General features: G+C 45.2%; 1 protein-coding gene across 19 annotated transcripts in view; it reads right to left on the bottom strand.

Moving 5' to 3' along the window:
- KDM2B (lysine demethylase 2B) overlaps positions 1 to 19,287 on the bottom strand; it is a 110,415-nt gene that overhangs the window by 74,882 nt on the left and 16,246 nt on the right. For 16 of the 19 annotated variants that reach the window (XM_080559466.1, XM_080559472.1, XM_080559451.1 and 13 more), the window contains exons 5-6: positions 9,467 to 9,645; positions 6,524 to 6,630 (exon numbers count right to left, since the gene is read on the bottom strand). In XM_080559466.1, the coding sequence (XP_080415592.1) occupies positions 6,524 to 6,630; positions 9,467 to 9,645 (286 nt within the window). Of the gene's footprint in view, positions 1 to 745; positions 978 to 1,381; positions 1,394 to 1,824; positions 1,851 to 6,523; positions 6,631 to 9,466; positions 9,646 to 19,287 lie in introns of those variants that run through there. The other 3 variants (XM_080559458.1, XM_080559463.1, XM_080559459.1) reach the window with 3 other exon arrangements.

Below are 19,287 nucleotides of genomic sequence, written 5' to 3'. Positions count from 1 at the left end.
GAGAGGAGCACAACCCCAGGCGGCACACGGGCACAGCAGCTTGCCAGACTTACACCCTGAAAGCACGGGCGACGCAGAAGGATGCCCCAACTTTAATTTTCCTCGCAACGGCCACCACATCCAGCCCCTGCACGCTCCACTTTTATCTCCCTGCATAGCGTCAGTTAGGGTTTTAAAATATGCAGCTGCTTGTAATCTCTTGGGGGGGGGGGAGCTTCCCTTCCCCACTGAAGAGTTTGTTTTATGCTCTCCACCAGCCTGGAATCGCTCAGGTTAACGTGCTGTTATTTCGGAGGAAGGATTTGTGGTGCGAGGGAAAGGGGAGCTTTCCCCCCAAAACCTGGGAGGATTTGTTAGTTAGCGAAACGATGCGAGGGAACATGGAGTAACCTGCGAACTCGCAGGGAAGAACAAACACAGAGACCCCCCGAAAGAGAGAGGGGGATGCTGCAAGCGAGGACAAACCGCTGAGCGAACACGGGGAGAGCCGGGCACGCGGAAACAAGGCAGAGGCAGCGCTCCGTGAGCGAGCGCGGCCACCACACTCCCAGGCAAACCCACAATGCACTCGCCACGCAGAGCTCCGAACCCGCAAGCAAACAGAGAAACAAAGACAGCAGCAGACACGCCAGGATGCGGACGCGCACAGGCGCAGGCACACGCGCAGGCAGGGAAATGCAAAGGCGCAACGCACATGCACATGAACTCGGGGGAGACGCGTGAGCACACGCAGAGGCAGCATTACCCTGAGCTTTAGCTCCTTGTCTCTCGCAAGAGGCACAGCGCACCATACGGCTCTATTCCCTCTGGCATTGCAAGGGCTCCCCTGCCACTGAGCTCAGCCCATAAACCACTCCCAAACCCCAGCAGAGGCTTCTGTTTTTTGTTCGGGCCAATGAGAAAAGTATAGCTCACTCTTCCTTCCTCCCAGGAGCAGCGCCGGCTGGTTGAAATCCCTAAGCCTGAAACCGAATACCGCACACCCATGAGCCAGCTGCAAGTGCCAAAGCGGGGGAGAAGGAGCAGGCCCCGCTCCTAACGGGCCTGACCCCCCCCCCCCCCCCCAGCAGCAGCAGCGCTCCCACACAGGGGCCCCGTAACCGAAAGCCACAAATTACACCGCCAGACAAAAGAAACCATTGTCACCCGGGAGACACTGCTGCTGGCCGGCCTGCGCCGCCCCCCAGCCCCGCCGGGCCCCCGCTCGGCCTCCTCAGCCTGGGGCTCCCCTCAGCAGGGAAGGCCCAAGGGCCCCGGCCTCTCCTCACCTCATGGCCCCAGCCTCCCTTCATGGAAGGGGGCCCCGGCCTCCCCTCACCTCATGGCCCCAGCCTCCCTTCACGGAAGGGGGCCCTGGTCTCCCCTCAGGGCGGGCACCCACCTGCGGCCGCTCTCCCTGGGGCCCAGCGAAGCCCCACAGCCCCCGTCCCCCCCCTCAGCGAGCAGCTCCTCCAGCCTGAGGAGCGAGCAAAACAGCACCTATCAAGATCAAGTAGTAACTAATCATTAAGCTCGGTGCGTGCGCCAGGCACTTCAAAAAGCACATAAAAGAGCCGGTTCCTGCCCTGAGGGGGGTTACGATCTGAGTCAGCCAGACAAAAACAACACACCAGATAACAGAAAGCCTATTTTCTGCGATGCACCTCAGCTTGCACCACAGATTTTGCGAAGCGGTGGCACCATCCTCGTCCCACCTTCGCCCCATTCCCTACCAAGGTGCCAGTAAAACCCCAAGCCCCGGTGAAACACCAAGCCCCGGCCCGCTCACGATCCCCGCGTGCCTCCCACTGCACGCGGGGACTTCGCAGGGAAGGAGTTATTTACATTCCAGCCATCAGATTTTGGCACGAGCAGCCCGCATAGAGGAACAGCAGAACTGCACCCAGCTACCATTTCAGGCTGCCTGCAAACCTCGCTGCTACAGCTCGCGTTCGGCTAACGCTGGGAAGGTTACCTTTGAACTTTAAGATCCGAGAGGCCTCTCTTTTAATTGGAAGCTTAAATTTCTGAGGAGGCAGCGGCGGGCGCGAGGAAACGAACCAACCTGCCGATTCGCCGCAGACCTGGCCTGGCTGCCCTGTGAGCACGTGGAGCTGGAACAGCCTTCTGGTGCCTGTGCAAATGCAACTCATTTCTCCATCTTTGTGACATGGCTGCTCAGCTTCAGCTTCACCACGAGCAATTTTCAACACCAGCATTTATTTCAGTTATACGCGTGACACTGCAAGTCCTCCAAGCTGTATACAAGGGAGGATTCGAGGCTAATGCATCGACTTGAAGACGTTAAATTCTATTTACTTTGCTAGCTTAAAAAGTTTGACTGAGAACTTGTGCTTACTGGCCCAATTTTCTTGTACTTAATTATGTCTGTAGAGCAGTTTTCTATCCAAAGCTATTCAAAAATGGCACACAAAGTGCATATGAGTATCACACACGCATAAAACAGTGCCAGGTTGCACTGCAGGACCTACAGACGCCCTCAAATCAAAGGGCGATTTCTGCCTCCAGAGGCACACCCTCAGCTTCCCACTAGACCACAGTTTGAAAAGCATTTTAGCATCTGCTTAAATCCATTCCTGCTTAGTAAAGAGATGAATAGAAAGGAATGGATGGCTGAATAACAGCCTGGCAGAGGAAAAAACAGGGCTAACACAGAGTATATAGTATCAGAGCAGCACCCTTCTGTGAACAGGTGGATATTTCATATAAAATACCCCATCCTTAACTGAAGGACAGCAGCAATACAAAAGACCTATTACAGCAGTGCTTAGGTATTCTAATAGGAAGAATTCTGAAGGCAGAAAGCATGCTGCAGTGAGTCAGGGCTTCATCCTCATTTGCTCCCCAGTGCAAACTTGATCAAGTTTTCAGAAATGCCTGTTACTGTTTCTATAGCTATGGTGTCCTGGCACAGTTGCTATTTGACTGCCTCTGCTGTGCAAACAGGCTTCCTGGTCTCAGCAGCGCTGAGCAGCTCGCTGCTCCCCAACATCTATCTCATGGCCCTGCACCTCGCGCAAGCTGCAGAAGGGCTTTGCCCACGATCCCACTGCTATGATTTTTTCACACTTCTGCATTGCCCTTCGATTGGCACAAGCATTTATGCAGCCATGTGGTGGTTAGGATGGCCTGAAAACTAACCAATTTTTCTTTATTTCTGAGTCAGTTTTCAGCCAGACCAGTCCCCAGTCCAGTTTACTTCGCAGCTGCACAACGGCATGTTCTAGCGATGAGGATGGGACAATGTGGGCACAGGACTGTTTTTTTCAGGGGCAATGCCAAGTTATATCAGTTTGAAGTTTGTCACATTGCCGTCTCAGCTGGCCAGCCCCCTAATTTCTCCTGTTGTCTTATTGCTTAAGAGGTAGTACTTCGAAAGTTTTACTATTTTTGACATAAACTCTTGCCCCACTTAATTCAGTCCTCTAAGGCTCTCATTAGGAAAGTAGTCATTTACTTACAGATAGAAGTATAACCTTATTACCCTGATTTTTTATTTATTATTTTTTTTAAAGTTAATGGTGCAAGTCCAAGTGAAAGCCAGGGCGGTCTCCAGCGTGTGTAGTGCTCCTAGTAACTGAAGCAGCGCAGCAGATGGAGCGTTCTCTAACTTCACTCCCAGCACGGAACTCGACGTGCAGGAGCCAAGACAGACATTTGTGTCTGGTAATGCCATCTGTGTCTGCAAAACCGCAACGCGCTCGCTGGAGTGCTTTTTGTTTGTAGGGAACACGTTAATGGTGGGTATCGCATACTGCAAACTCTTGGTATTACGAGAACGCTAAAAACAAGAATGAAATAAAACAATCCGATTCCTAAGCAACAACAGTCCATATTAAAGAATATGAATATTGGCGATTCACATAAAAAGAATGGGTCACATGAAACAAGTGACAGCACTGACATTTAGCTCCATGATTGAACACAATCTCTTTAATAAGGGCTCGTGCCCTCTGGGTACTCCCAGCAATAGTTGGGACTGGTATCTCTACAGAAAAGGGTCAATCTAAATTTCCAGAGATGGAGAAAGCTAATCTCTTGAGGAGTTCATATTTAAACTGGGCAAGTTCATGGAAGAGAAATCTCTTGAGTCACTAAGCACACAGAAACCACTTCCACCTCAGGAAGTCCCTGCCTGAACTGCACACAGTGGAAGTTCAGAAGTCTGTTGAAGGGCAGCACCATTTTATACTCACACCGTTCTCACACTTCTCTCAGAGCAGCTACGACAGCGTGCAGCAGCAGAAAGGTTACCGAGCACCAAGCAACTTTGTCCTGATCCAGGACAACTTCTCTCATGTTCCTGGACTATCAAGGTTTGTTTTCAATTTTATCTTTGTTGCTGCTTCTTCAGACCAATGAGAGTTTTGTGCCACCAGTGCTGGAAATCATCTCTCTAGCCTTTATGCTAGATGATGCTAGTAATCGTCATCTAGCATCATCCTCATACACCCTCACTCCAGCTGCATCACCCTTGACTTTAATCCTCACTCACAGGAACTCCTTTCACCCACAACAAACTGTTTTTACATTTCAAGCACTTAGTCTTTCACTGATTAGCTTCCCTTCACCTATCACATCTACTAGTTTATCAAGCTGTCAAACTCCACCTTCACTTTGCCAGTTGACAGCAACCTCAATGGCTATGTGTCTGCTTCTTTATCAGGCATCCCTTCCTTTCTACCAGGCCATCCCCCACAAATGGGAAAAGCTCCATGTCAGAATCTGTTGAATTGCTACTTCTCTAAAATCCCTCTTTGAAACCTACCATCTGGCATTTCATGATGCAAGTAGTGAACTGCAAGAATATACTCTGCTTTTTCTGCTAAATTCTGTTAGTCATGTTGTTACCTTATCCTTTAGAGCATCTCTGCCTTGTTTTGTTTACTTGCTGCATTTTTTGTCAGCATCTGGAGAATGCCTGTACTAGGAAAGGGACAGTTTTCCTTACTTCTTACCTTGTACAGTCCAGGAATCCTGAAGCCCTGAATCATGATTCTGTTTCTTAGTTTTAGCCTATTATAAACAAAGCATGTTATTTAGTAGACTAACCACTTGGGAAGCAAGTTGCCTGGGTTCTATTTTCTGCTCTGACACTGACTGATTGTGTGACCTTAGGAAAGTCACTTAGGACATTTCCAAATGCATGCATGAAATTTGGCACTCCTATCCCTATCTAGTTACCCTAACAAGTAGTTTACTTTTTCAGGATAGAGTACCTTTGACTTCCACCAAAATCAGGGGTGCTGATCACATCACAGGACAAGGCATCCCTCCAGTGCTTGCCACAGAGCCCCTTCTATTATGGAGACCTGCACCTTCCAGAACATTTATTTTTAGAGTAAGAGACTAAATGCTGTGTATCGCTTTGTGACTGCACACTCTTTTGTATATGTTGATATCAATCTATTTTAGACATTACAGTTTGGAAACAGTTCTAAGCGATTTGCAAAACGCAAGAGGTCGGTTCAACAACAGAGCCTGGGATGCTGCCAGCATTAGGTCTGGCCAGAAAAGGCATCTAAACCAGAAACAGCAGTGAAGTCAGCTTAGGGCTTCCAGGATTAAATGCTGTTCATTGGCCATACGGGTCAACAGCTATTATATTATTAGCAGCAACCCCTATTTACCCTACAGCCCCTATGAATGGCAGTGACAAAGCTGGGGGGAGATCCGCACCTATTCAAAATGGACTGCAAGGTCATTTTGCAAAACATCTCTCAGCTAGTAACTTTTCAGCCATTAGTAAGTTAGAACCTGGGAAGGATCTGAACCCAGCCCACAGAGGAAGGACTTTGAATCATATTGTGAGAGTTGTATGGCACATCTGCATCCCATGAAGTGATATCTTTAGGGAGCACTTTTTGAGAATAAAACATAACAGTTCAGTTGGAAGGGACCTTTGTAGATCATCCTGTACATCTGCCCGACCACTTCAGGGCTAAACAAAAGTTAAAGCGTACTGTTAAGGGCATTATCCAAAAGCCTCTTGAACACTGACAGACATGGGGCACCAACCACCTCGCTAGGAAGCCTGTTCCAGTGTTTGACCACCCCTCACATCATTATTATTTCAGATCAGAGATAGCCTGCCGTTTCAAAACAATTGCTCAAAACTGAGAAATAAGGAAATAAAGGCACTTTTTGAAGGGATTTGATTAAAAAAGTATTAAAACTGTAGATTACTTCTCAATTAAAAAATTTAGACTAAAATGTGTTGAGAACTTTTAAAATTAATGCAGAGAAAAAATAGAATATTCTGTTCCTAAAGAACTTCACCACAGGCTTTAAGAACATGATGTATCCATTATAAAGTTCTCAAATACAAAACTGTTCTCCTTCAAAGCTGGAGCAGTCTATCAGTATTACACAGCTCAAGCAGGTCAACCATATCAATCCCCCTTCCTGCTCACTGAAAAAAAATAAATAAATCATTATTTCCTCTCCTACCAGCTTTTAAGTTCAAATGGAATTAAACAAGGAGGTCAAGAGGAAAGCATTTCAAAGACTTAAAAAAACTTACTTTTTCACTTTTGGGTATTTCATCTCTGAAATAGCATTGGTAGCATCCGTCTGTCTCTCCTTCAAATGCTGCGGCCACATATTATCCACCCAGTCGACTAAGTCCACCTGAAAGCCCCACCAAAATCAAGTGTTAGTCACTGAACACATGGCAGATATACTCCTGTTGGCTAAAACTTCAACAGCAACAGCAGCAGATCAGCAGCTGGCAGACGCCCACAGACAGCAAGGACTTCACCGTTGCGGTGAGAGTCCTTGGGACCCAGTTTGTTCGGGAGCAGCACTTCATCACTGTAACTCAGCCCTGTGCAGCCTAGAGTAAGGAGGGCTTTGCAGCTGATTTACTTGGGTGCAAATTCTGGCCTCTGGGCACCTGTGAGCACCACACACCTCTTGCAGCATCACCTGCAGTCTGTTTTCAAATACATTTTTGTAGCCAGTATCCTAGAAACTGTGTTTATGAACATTAAAATATAAACAGAAAAGAGATTACATTGCTCTGATGCCTTACATTTCAAGGAACGTTAACCCCATTGTTCTGGCCTAATTTTGATTTGGGTAATTACATTATCGCCTACCACGCATCTCCTTCATTGTTCTACTTTGGAATAAAATTCATCAAAGTTCTTGTCCAAGAGCCAAACTTTTAAGAAACATGTGCAGGAGAAAACAGTGATTGCTGAGCTGTAAGAAAGACACTGCCAGCAAGATGAAGAGGAGATGGAAACTGAAGATTGTTCAGGGACATTGAAACAAATCTCCTTTGGGTGCCAGAGCATCAACTGCTCGCTCTGTCCATCGCAGCCACGGCAAGGACAAGCCTGAGACTCATTCTTTGGTCTGTTTAACGATGGAGCTTGTGCTAGGTATCCATAACACTCCCTTCTGGTTATGCAAGTGGATCACATGTGCCAGGTTTCAAACCGGGAAACTCCAGTGAAGTAGAGAAGTCCAGCCAGGCAGGTGCAGTGCTGCATTTGGCCACAGCGTGGCTGTACATCCTGAGCCAGCTCCAAAACTTCAGATGTGCAAATTAATCTCCATGTGTGGGTCAACGAGGATGTAAGTCCTATCCTAGGTGTTGGTCACAAAGCCGTCCTCTGCCTGTGTGCAGCAAGAACTGAGAAGTCCAGCTCTGTCATGGGCAGCACCCGACTTACCATCCTGACTGCTCAGCCTTTTAAAAGGCCCAGATTATCGCAAGAACGCTGTTTGTAAGAGCCAGCCCAATGGCTTGTATCCCCAGAGCATTTTCATGATACTGCAGCCAGCACGGTAAATTCTTGCAGGCTGGGGCTGGCTTTCATCTATTTGTCCATCTGCACCTGGTACTGTTGATAACAGACAGTACTTTGTGAAGAGGCAAAGGGAGATCGTGCTGTCAGTAGAAGTAGTACCAATTCCATTAATATCATGGTTGTATGTGAAAATAAAATTGATGGTTACTGCCCAGATTCTGAAATAATTCCCACATCCTGAACTGCAACCCACAGTCTTTTACACAATAGGGAACATGAATCAAGTATTTCTGCCTTATGTGGGCTGAAAGAGCCCTGCAGCATTCAAGGGATCCGCTCCTACCAAGGTAGTATTTGGTTAGTATCTGACCTTGCATACTGAACTTCCTCGCAGCCTCCGGCACCCTCTCTTCTATCCCTCACTTCAGTACCTAGCAGAGATGCAAATCTCTTTCAGCAAGATCCAAATATTGCTGCTTTTACAAACCACTGTGCACTCAGGCCACATTAAATAGACATGAAATATTCATTTGCACGTGGTAACAGGTACCTAATTGCATTTTTCAGTCCTGAACACCCAGGAAATTTGCACAGATGTTTTAAAAGCTCAGTGAGCATGATGTGCTTGGAAAAACTAGGATCAGCTCAACACCATAAACTCCCCAGAGCACCTCCAAACTGCCCACTGGTGTCTGAATGACAGCAAAAACCTGCCCAAACTTCTAAATATGTGCTTAATATTCAAGTTGTGATATGTGTGTAACAGAACACAAAAGCCTACTTAAGAATTACTTCCAGAAATCAGTGATTAGAGCTGCCATCTATTTTTGACTTGTTCAGGCATAAGTGTGGTGTTTATATTGTCTGCACAGGCGAGAGATGTCCCCATTGAAAAAACCTGCTGGTGTAACTAGAGTAGCATTTAGGAATGAGAAAAGTGTTTGAAAAAAAAGCATCATAGAGGTACAGTTTCAAACCCAGCAGCATCGTGATTGTCCAGTCCTAGGAGCAGATTGAGAGGGAAGGAGCAGCACTCATTCTGCTTTGAGAAGTTCCTTTGTCCTCTGAACAACCAGGACCGATATCCAAATTCTCTGCCAAGTGTCCTGAGAAGACGCTTTGAAACCTCCAACGCCAATTCCTCCACTGCATCACTGTGTACTACTGAGCTGACACTCTCATCCTCACCCACACATGGCTATGTTTTAGTGATAAATGAAATGATCTGTATTAATAAGATCATGGTTTCACTGCCGGTGACTCCATTGGGTAATAAAGTCACAAAAGCCCTCCACCTTTCTAAAATGCACACAAATAAAATTCCTAGCTTTATATTTTACATTAAAAAAAAAAAAGTTCTACTGTTATTTTGGATTAGGCTACATTTGCACATGAACACCAAAAGACAATAGACAAGTATTTAATTTTGCAATTCCCCTAAATACCTCCACAAGAACTGTGTATCTGTACAAATTTCATGATTAAGAGCTCATCAGGTACCTAATTCCTGTAATTTAAGTTCCACTGTCAAGGAGACCGGCTTTCTAGTTAGGTAAAAACGTGATCCTGAACGGACAAGAGTTGCAGGTGCTTCACATCACTTTGTCTCAAGTGCGCATCCCACAACTCCATGCTTTATTTCTTACAAAGCAGCTGGTGATTGGGAAGAAGCTGAAAACAAACACTGTCCCCACAGGATCCCTTACCACATTGGGGCGCTTGACGATGTTCTCCAGCTTCGTGTGACTGAACTCCAGGCTGATGACGTTGTAGAGTTTTTCGCGCTGGGCCTCCGGTGTTTCATAGTACCTCACAAACTGAGACATGCTCATTTCCACACCCTTCTGCGTGTTCACATCCATCACATCCACTATCCGTCGGCTTCCTGCAAACGCACAGAAACACTCATGAACATTTGTCTTTGCTTCGCTTTCCATGGGTAAATTCTCAACAACTGCAGGGCAGCTGCTATTAGAGGACGAGACCAGCATCAGGCCCTCCACAGGTCCTGAGCAGCTCAAACAGTCAGCAGGGAACTAACCTGGAACCGGGCTGCGTGCTGAGTATGACACTGAGCAAGTCACCCGGTGTGTCTGCTTCAGAGAGGTGGAGAGAGTAGTTCCCTCCTTTACATAGATGGCATGAGCAGAAGTACATTAAAATCTATGAAGAACTGATACAAAATGGTAGCAGGGGGCATGCAAGACAAATAGCTCTCCAAGTCATACTCTGCAATTTTCTAAACATCCATATGCCTCTCGAGATGCTTTTGCTCATGTACAAAAATTATCCATAAAGAGCAAACTACCTTGCATAACTGGATGCTATAAACTGCTGAACACCTCATACAGATTGCCGAATATTCTCAATTCCAGTTGTTGTTAGTGGAGATGAAAGCAGTAAATGCCTTGCAAGACAGAGCCCCCACTTTGGATCTCCAAACAAAAACTACAGGACATACTTCCAGCTTCTCGAGTGGCAGACATACAAGTCTCATTAGCACCAGAATGTTGAACAGCAGTTTTAGGCGAGCCTTCAGCTTTACACAGATTAATCCACAATCTTCTCTACGGCCAACTGGAAGGTTTCACCTCTCTCAGAAATTTCACCATCCTAATTAGCAGTTCATTCACGTGTGAGCAAAAGGCAGCCTACGAGAGACACGCCTCAGTTCCAGGAGAGAAGGATACCAGCAAACAAACTCACACCACTTCCAAAAAAATCACTCCAAAACAATTTTCATTGTTGAAGAAATAACTCTAAATAAATAGTGTTAAAACAAAATGAGGGGACTACATTATGCCGTCAGAGGGAATTATTAACAGTTACAGCACCTGGCCTATTGCGTGCTGGGGAACAGTATTTCAGCAAGAATGAGAGCTTGGATTTCATCACTCCATTAAAACCATCCTTAGCCACTGATAGCAACGACAGTGACAGATGTGATAACGATTCTGGAAAGGAACTCAAGACCATAAAGCTTTATAATCAAAAAGAAAAATTTACACAGCCTAAATCTGGAAGAGCCCCACTGGCCCGTCACTCAAACCCTGCTGCAACACCGCTGCACTGAGATTTGATTCCTCGGTCTGAGCTCAGGACTGTACGTCGTGTTGCCACCTTGAGGCAGGATGGGGAGAAAGTTTTGTTATGTCTGAAAAAGCACAAGAATCCTTACATTTGGTACTTGCGTGTTTGAAACAATGCACATTAAATCTAGTTTTTGTTTGTTGGTTGAGTTTTGTTTGTTTTTTAACTGCTAGCTCTACTACCTAGGGAGAAAGTCTGTTTTCTACTCAATAAATTATCAACTGCGGCAAAGCCCCGTTAAACAGACCCTGAATTAGACACAGCCTGATTTCTCGCTTCCATGGCCAGGGAATTAAAGCAGGATTAAAGCAGGGGCTACAGCCCAGAGGGGTTAAGCACACCGGTACTGAAAAATTGTATTTGAAAGGCTGCATGGCAGAGTCTGGGATCTGCCATAGTACAGTGCAGGTTTGATCTCAGCCTTGCTGGAGACGACCTTGTACAGCCTCTCAATTATCCTTTCCAAAAGAAAAATCAGCAGTTACCTGATGAATTAAAAATACGGGGCCCGGCTCAATAACAGGTTCGTTAAACGTACCCGATTATCAATTACGAGCAGAAGAGCTAAGGTTTGAATTGGTAGTCTCTTGACTTCCGAATTAAAGAGCAATTTGAGGGGATGTTTTTCTCTTAAGCCGCAGTACTATCAAACAAGCTCGTGCATAATGATTCCTGGAGCACCGCTTGCAAAATTTGAGACCTGTAATTACAGGTTAGCAACCTCACGCTCGCTGCCCACTTCCCAGCGGTTCTGGCTTACCACCAGCTTTTTCGCTCCTGAAAATATTCAGACGTTTCTATTTCTTCTATTTCCTACCCCCAGGAGAAGGTTAAATATCATCCAGAAGGGGAGGCAGGTGAAGAACAAGGGAAAGGAGCACACAGAGGCTGCGAGATCTCAGTTCGGGCTGGATTTCTGACAGTCTGCATGCATTTTACATGATGCACAATCTCTGTAAGCCATTTCCCAAATATCCTGACTACACCAGGCCTGATACTGCCCACGGAGTCCCAGCAGCTCAGCAACCCTGGCAGCCTACAGCTGCTTACAGGGGCTGTATTCCTCACATCAGCACGTCACTCACTGCACGCGGATCCACAGCTGGCAAAGAGCACCTCTTGCTGCTGCCATGGGAAGCTCCAGTGCCCCATCTTTGGCTCTCCAGGGTTTTTCTTCCCATATAACTCTTGACTGGGGAGCATCCGGATGGTGTGGGATTAAGGGGTGGCGTTTCCGCTGCTGCAGCTGATGTGACTCAGAGTTGAAGTGGCGATGCTAGGGTTCACTAGAGTGGATTTACTGCCTAGAGAGGAAACATCTTCCTCCCCTAAAGCAGCTTACTCATCAAGCACAAGTGAATCCCAAAGGATCACAGCCAGTAACCAAGAGACAAGCTAGGTGCCATCTTTGACAAGAGGCACAGACCAAAGCAGGCAGGTGAGAGAAGAATCAGTTGCAGAGGTGCAAGCTGGGAAGTAAAATCAGTTGGGAAGAGCTACTCCAGAACTAGGTTTCATCAATTATATTAACCCTTTGTGACAGAATTAAGGGACACAGTTTGTTGTCTACAACCAGGAGCCAGCCTTGAACGCTGAGGGACAGAGCCCTAGGAAATCTGCAAGCTTCATGAGTGGGTTAATTGTACCTAAAGACTGGAGCTTTGACTTGCATGCCGGTTAATGCCTCTGGAGCTGGAGGGCATGGATTCTCCTGCAGTGCACAGGAGACCACCTGTGATGGATGTTCCTGCTAGCTGGAAGGGACAGAGGCAGAGCAGAGAGCCCTTGCTCGAACGGAGCTATTATCTGCCTTCCCCCCCCCGTTTCAGAACCAGCATAAACACAAATTAAGTTAAAAGAAACACATACCAGGGCTCTGAGATCCACCAGAGGGCACAGAAGAACAAAGGGAAATAAGGATCCAGCTCGGAGGCTTGCACACAGCTGCCCTGCGCCCCCAGCTCCATCGTCCCACCCAGCGCACCCCGTGAGGGCTTGGGACACCATACTTTAAAGAGATTTAATTTTTATTATAACATTCATTCAAAGTGGATTTACTGCTGTTTATTTCTGGACACCAACATGACTGTTTTAGCAAAACTATCCCAGTTTAGCTGACATTTATTCTCTTTATAAAGAGAGGTTTACTGTGTTAGGCAAAGGACAAACTTAAAGGGAGATCAAACAGGAAGCTCAGCTCTAAAAATAGAGACGGTTCGACTTCCAAAATGGCAAGTCAGCGGACATGCTAAACATAGGCCGGTGTTATAATATTTCATTTTTATTTCTAAGAACAACAACAATAAAAAAAACATAGGAAGGGAGCATCAAATGCCATCTTTTTGTTTACTCTGTGCCCAGAAGCCCTCACTGGGGATCAAGGCTCACTGCAGGCACTCGGGGGAAGCTCCCCACGGAGGCAGGTGGCTGCACCCATCATGTTTTAGCCCAGCACCATTTAGTGCTGGGAGCTAAACCAGAGGGAAAAAGAAAAAAAATTGGAAGTTTCTCCCCCTCTCTGTGAGGGAGGAAGACAGCTGGGTTAGGTTTCTACCGGTTCAGCTTTGTGAAGCACCTCATTGCACAAAAGAGCAAAGCCCGGGCCAGCAAGTAGGGAGTGAAGGAAGAGAAGAGCAGGACACCGATTTAGACTTGTTTAATTGGCAAGGCCAAAAAAAAATGTGTTGTTAGATGCAGTGCCAATGGGCAGCACAGGGGACAGAGATGCTGTACCAGGGCACGTGCCGGGCAGCAGCAGCAGAAGCTAGATGCTGACCTAGCTGACACCACGATGGTCTGGCAGGGGCACAGCACAGGAATTCAAGGGACAAGTTTCTATCTTCAGCCTGCCAGACATGCTGGGGGGGTTGTAACCGCTCTGCCCCAGGTCTCAGTTTCACGATACAAACTGTTCACTGGAACTCAAGGAGCTGATGAGGCTCAAATAGCTTTTGGTAAGCGGGGTCAGCTCCCTGCCAGCTTCCCAGCACAGCTCCACGCCCAGGGTGCGAGATGCGCGGCCGGCACCGCCGTCTACTGTGGGAATGGGATGGCGACACCAAACCGCAGCCCAACATCCCCTCCTGGCACCACAGGCTGGAGCTCGCCTTCCAAACAATATGCTGTTTAAGAGGCATGAAGCCGGTGTGTTAAATCGAGCGATAGCCTCTGAAAGTCTGCAATATGCCACTGGAATTGAGATCTCTGCTTTATATGTGAGCTGTCCCACTTCTGTGTCAGTGGGTGCCAGTGAAACCTAGGAGGTCCTAAAGGGCTCCCTCCGAGCTGCTGCAAACCACTTCAGTTTTCAACAACTTTGGTAGATACCTCAGACTGTGGGAAAATCCCTAATGTAACCTTCACTGGATGGAAAAAAATATATTCAGAAACTCTGAAGTCCAGTTTCTAACTTGAATTCTGCCCAGAAGGGAACCCAGCATGGCTTCATGCAGTTGCCAGTTGCACCCAGATGGCAGCAGCTTAATTCTTCCTAGACCTGAGAAAGCAGGGATTAGAGGGAGGAATAGTTCAGAGATGACATTGCTGAGTTTGACTAACATGTTTGTGTCCCTCAAAAAGCAAATGGATCCCCAAATAAACAAAGAAAACCCACTTGTCAAATCCTACTGGTACTGCTGGCAGCCAAGTACATTGATCTCTGTCATTGCTGGTGACAGGAAAGCAAAGGGATGTGCATAGGCTTGGTTTTCCTCTCACCCTTGGTCTTGGAGATCAAAGCCTGCACAGTCAGGTCTTTAAAGAGCTGACAGAATCACAGAAAACAAATATGGGTGTGATCTATTAGGTCCCACCTTGTGCATCATCTCCTTGGGCCAGAAACACTTTTCAGAGCTTTGTCGTGTTCGCTTGTTACTGCCATACCTCAGCGCACAAATTTTTATCACAATTAAGAGCTTTGCTGCTTTCAGCTTTCCTTGGATCCTTATACAAGTTAAAAGTACCAAAGCCTTTCAACACAGCTTGTGAGGAGAACAAAGCAACTAAATGAAGGGAACCAAACATTTTCCATCCACATAAGCATAATGGTCCGGTTCGGTCTACACCAGATATTAATACCAAAATACGTGACTGATTGCATGTTCTTTGCTACTCCTGTACTTATATTTTAAATTCTATTAACAAACCCTTAGTGAGTTAATTTAAAAAAAAAAGTTTACGTGAGTTGTTAGACCACCCCATGAACAGCCTAAGTCCTGTACTTGCACTGTTCCCACTGACACAATGCCTGGCTGTGCACGGTGAATTCCACACAACAATGCTGCTGATCCTACAGAAGTGACCGCTCTGGTCACAACTTTAACCTCTTCAGCTCAGCGATCACAATAACTGAAAGTCTTCCCCCCGCCTCCTTAAAATCCTCAGCATGTGTTGAAATCACCCCTTTTGTCACTAGCCTGGATTGCAAGCCCAGCTTTGGAGACGAAGAGAGATTCCGGCCCACAAAGCTACGCCTACAAGGGGACTGCTCCAGCCTAGAGAGAGATGAGGCGGTGTATGCTGCAGAACCCAGGAGCACTGGTTTATATTTAGGCGCTGTATGAGTGTGCTTCCTCTTTTTCTCTCCTTTACTTGGGTCACAGCTTCCAGAACTACTCGGTGCTCCTTTCTTTGTATGATATGTTGCCCACAAAGCATAATATAAAAACAAAATCAAAATGAAAAAATGGAATTCTCTGGCTTTGGACATCCAAGGCTAAAGCAAACAATTGCATTCGGTTTCTGAATCTAGGGATGGCAAAGGCCAGCGATGGTCAGCTGCCACCACAGAAGCCCTTGCTTTCAAACAGCTTGCTGCATAAGGCCATTACCTCTCTCCTTGCTCAGTTGAGGTTAACCACTTGTTCCTTAGTGCTATTGGCATAAAGCATTCACACAGGTGTGTCTGGAGATCCAGGCACATACAGCTACAGAAATATGCTTTTTCTCTTCTGCCCATCCACGACAGACACCTCCCCAGCTGTGGCCCAGAAGCACCGCTGGTGGAAGACGCTGACACGAGAGAGGCCTGGAAAATATCAGGCTGCACAGCTGCCTCTTCTGGGCACGTGCACTTCGTGAGCGGTGAGCCATTCAGAATCAGTCTGAAGAAAAACTGTTAATATCTATTGTGCTGCCCCAACACTTACCAATTCATATACCTGTTACTCCCCCAAAGCAGTTCTTCAGCTAACTTAAATTTTTTTTTTATATATAGTGGTATTAAGACCCTTCTGGAGAGTTTCTACAAAGTTTTGTGACTTTACATGACTAACAGCCAGGGAAAAAGAACAGCATCTGAGTCTCATCATCAGCCCTGGCTGGGAGTATCTTTGAGACATGGTTGACAGGCTGGAAGACTGGCTGTAGTTACAGAAAAGAAATGGACCACAAGGTTAAGTTCTCTGAATTTCTAGGAGCCTTTAAAACAAGGGAGTAGGAGAATATGAAAGAAAGAAAAAAAAAGGCACAAAGTCTCAAATACAAAAGGACATGAAGATACAATGCAGATCTAAAAACTGCAAGTGTGCAAAATTTTTGGAATAAAGTAAAAATACTCAATACTTAACTAGCTACTGCTGTGCACTTGTTCTTTAAGTAGCCCTGTGCATTTGCTAGCATCACAACACACCAGCATGGCATGAGTGAAAACAAGGAGCCTGCAGAACCATGCTCAAACATTTAGTGCAGATGGGGTAGATGTTTAAGGAGATGTTAGGAGGGCCAATGACTGTCAAATTTTAAGTCAACTTATGAAGAGATGACAATGACATTATGTCCTTCAGAACTGGTAATCAGATCCACCTTAGACAACTAAATTATAAAGCCTAGTTGTTATTAAATTACAACAGAGGTTTTCTTCTTTCAAGAGTTGTCTCAAGTTCCTAAGCAGGCCAGTAATTCCTCTTCTCCCTTTGTATCCTTGGCTCAAAGCCGTTTCACAAATTCCAACTGCTGAAATGAATCCATTGTTTCAGGTTGAGAGAATACGCAGGATCTCTTTCATATCAGGTAGGTGTCTCGTTATAACTATTATTCCAACTGTGCAGTTTCAAGTGTTTGTTCTTTAAAGCAAAGCTACTGTACAGGAAGAGTGTTTTGTCCATGCACATTATACATGGGTGCTAACATGCTGGTCATAAACATTATCAAACTAAGTAACAGCTGGTATCCGCATTTTTTAAACAATGAAAATAAAGCAAAACAAAATGCCAACAAGTAATGGCAATGTTTCTTTGGAAGTCTGATGAAATTTAAAAAAGGACACCTGTGCTCAAGTAAGTACAAAGAGCAAACAAAAAAAAATCACTATTTTTTTTTCCTCCCTGTTATTGCCACAGACTAGAGTTTTCAAAGCGAAATTTAAGAATCTAGGCTACCAAATGTCATTATTTCCTTGTGACTTGTAGGTGCCCAAGCTGATACTTTCTGTTCATAATGTGATTGTTGTGAGATTTCAGAAAAAAAAGTTGAGACCAAAGGCTCAGTAACTTTCTATGGAATTTATGTGCTTTGAAAGAAATCCAACACCACCTCTTTAAAAGGTTCCATAGCAAATGTACTTACCCGATTCTAAGAAGAATAGAGAACAAATGATAAGCTGAAATAGCAGCAGCATACTATTATGATGAGCACTTAAAAATAAACACTAACAAGTTTACACGGAACACAGCATTCTTCAAGCTATGTTCTCCATCAACTCCCACACATTCAAACACAGTTATGATCACTCCACATTTGCAAAACATAACTCCACTTCCAGGTTCAGCAAGGCATTGAAAAAACTTTTGAAGACCCTGTATTTCAGAAACACAGCCACCTGGAGGTCCATATCTGAGGAGTCTGCCAAAAACGCAGCAACAGTCACAGAAGATATTAATAAAATACAGAATTTTTCACCTGCTTTATTCGAACATTACAAGGGGAGTTCAACACATATTAAGGCAAAAGTAGGGGGGAAAAAAAAGGATCAATGATATTCAATATGAAGGTTGTTCACCAGTGTTTCCTGAAGTCATTAGTGCCTAATTCAGAAATTAGGAATGGAGATGGGAATTGCACCCACTGGCTCTCAGTCTCGACGTGGCAGTTGCATATAGCACCAATTCCACGGTGACTGACGATATCCCATAATAACCTTTTTTTTTTTTTAAGGTATAACTTACAGTCAATTCCCCAAACATTTTAGACTTTAAAAAAACAAACAGAAGTTTCCACCTGTGATGCCAGAAGTCATCAACTGTATTAAAAATATAAAAACCAGCAGGTGATAATGTTACGGCCCAAATTACAGGCTCAGTACAATGACTCCAAATGGAGTTTGTCCAAACACAGTACAAAAAAAACCTGACGTGCACTATCTGGCCTAGACCATACGGACGGATTGCTGAACCAGCTGTGAGAAACAGCACACTTCTACATTCAATTTAACCTAAAAGTTAATTATGATTGTTATTTCTGCTCCATTGTTTCATAAATCTAATTTTATTTATAAATATCCTCCCACTTTGCTGGCCATGTACACAGGAATCTCCACCCCCTAATATTTCAGGGGACATCAATCTTGAGGAAATGCAACTCCCACACTTTGACTGTTATACAGGAAAAACAGTGCTGTTATGCAACGCGACGCTGTTCCAAAACATCTCAGAGCCTCAGCTCTGGCAGTTTCAGAAACAGAAATGGCAGCTTATCAGCTATGGGGCAAATCCACAGAAAATTGCGTACGAGGGCCATGCACCAGGCTTCCCCACAGCAAGGAGAGGCACTCAGTATCTACAAATGTGCACACGCAGGTATTTAGAAAAGCCATAGAAGTTAGAACTTCCGATACCCTCATGTTATTTCCTAATTTAACTGCGGATTGACCAACAGAAATGCTGCTAAATAGCACTTCCCACATCACTTTGACATTTTCTCCCAGAGAGGTATTTTCCAGACCCTATAAAATGACCATAAATTAAGCAACATTGCCAAGTTTTGTTTGTGAAGGAAGGTTATCAGAGATAACCTCTCTTCCACAGATAACCCCAGCCAGCAGAAATGCAGCACAAGTTCCTCTCCTTTGTTTTTCTTAACTACAGCTTTCCCAGACTCAATATCCCTATTGATTATTAAACTCAAGAGTAATTTTCAAAAATTCTTCTTTCAGAATGCAGCAACTGGACTAGTTTAAAAGACTAACTCCTATCAAAATGGAAGTGAATAACAATAAATTCTAGGCAACAAGAATGCAGTTAAATGTTTCTGAAAGACTGCAGCTAACAAATCCAGAGCTCAGCTAGCTTCACGGTGATGACTTAGCAGAGTGCAGCATCACTTTTCAGCAATGATTTCAGAGAAAGCATAAATAACACGTCCATCTTAAGTAAAAGGAGATTTCAAAGAAACATACCGTGTAATCTCCTACTCAAAATGTAGCTTTCCTTAAATTTTTTTT

Source organism: Anser brachyrhynchus (genome assembly GCF_964034855.1).
Source record: "Anser brachyrhynchus genome assembly, chromosome: 17".
NCBI classification, from domain to species: domain Eukaryota; kingdom Metazoa; phylum Chordata; class Aves; order Anseriformes; family Anatidae; genus Anser; species Anser brachyrhynchus.
Note: the sequence above shows the minus strand (reverse complement) of the source record. Positions and strands in the feature narration are given on the sequence as shown.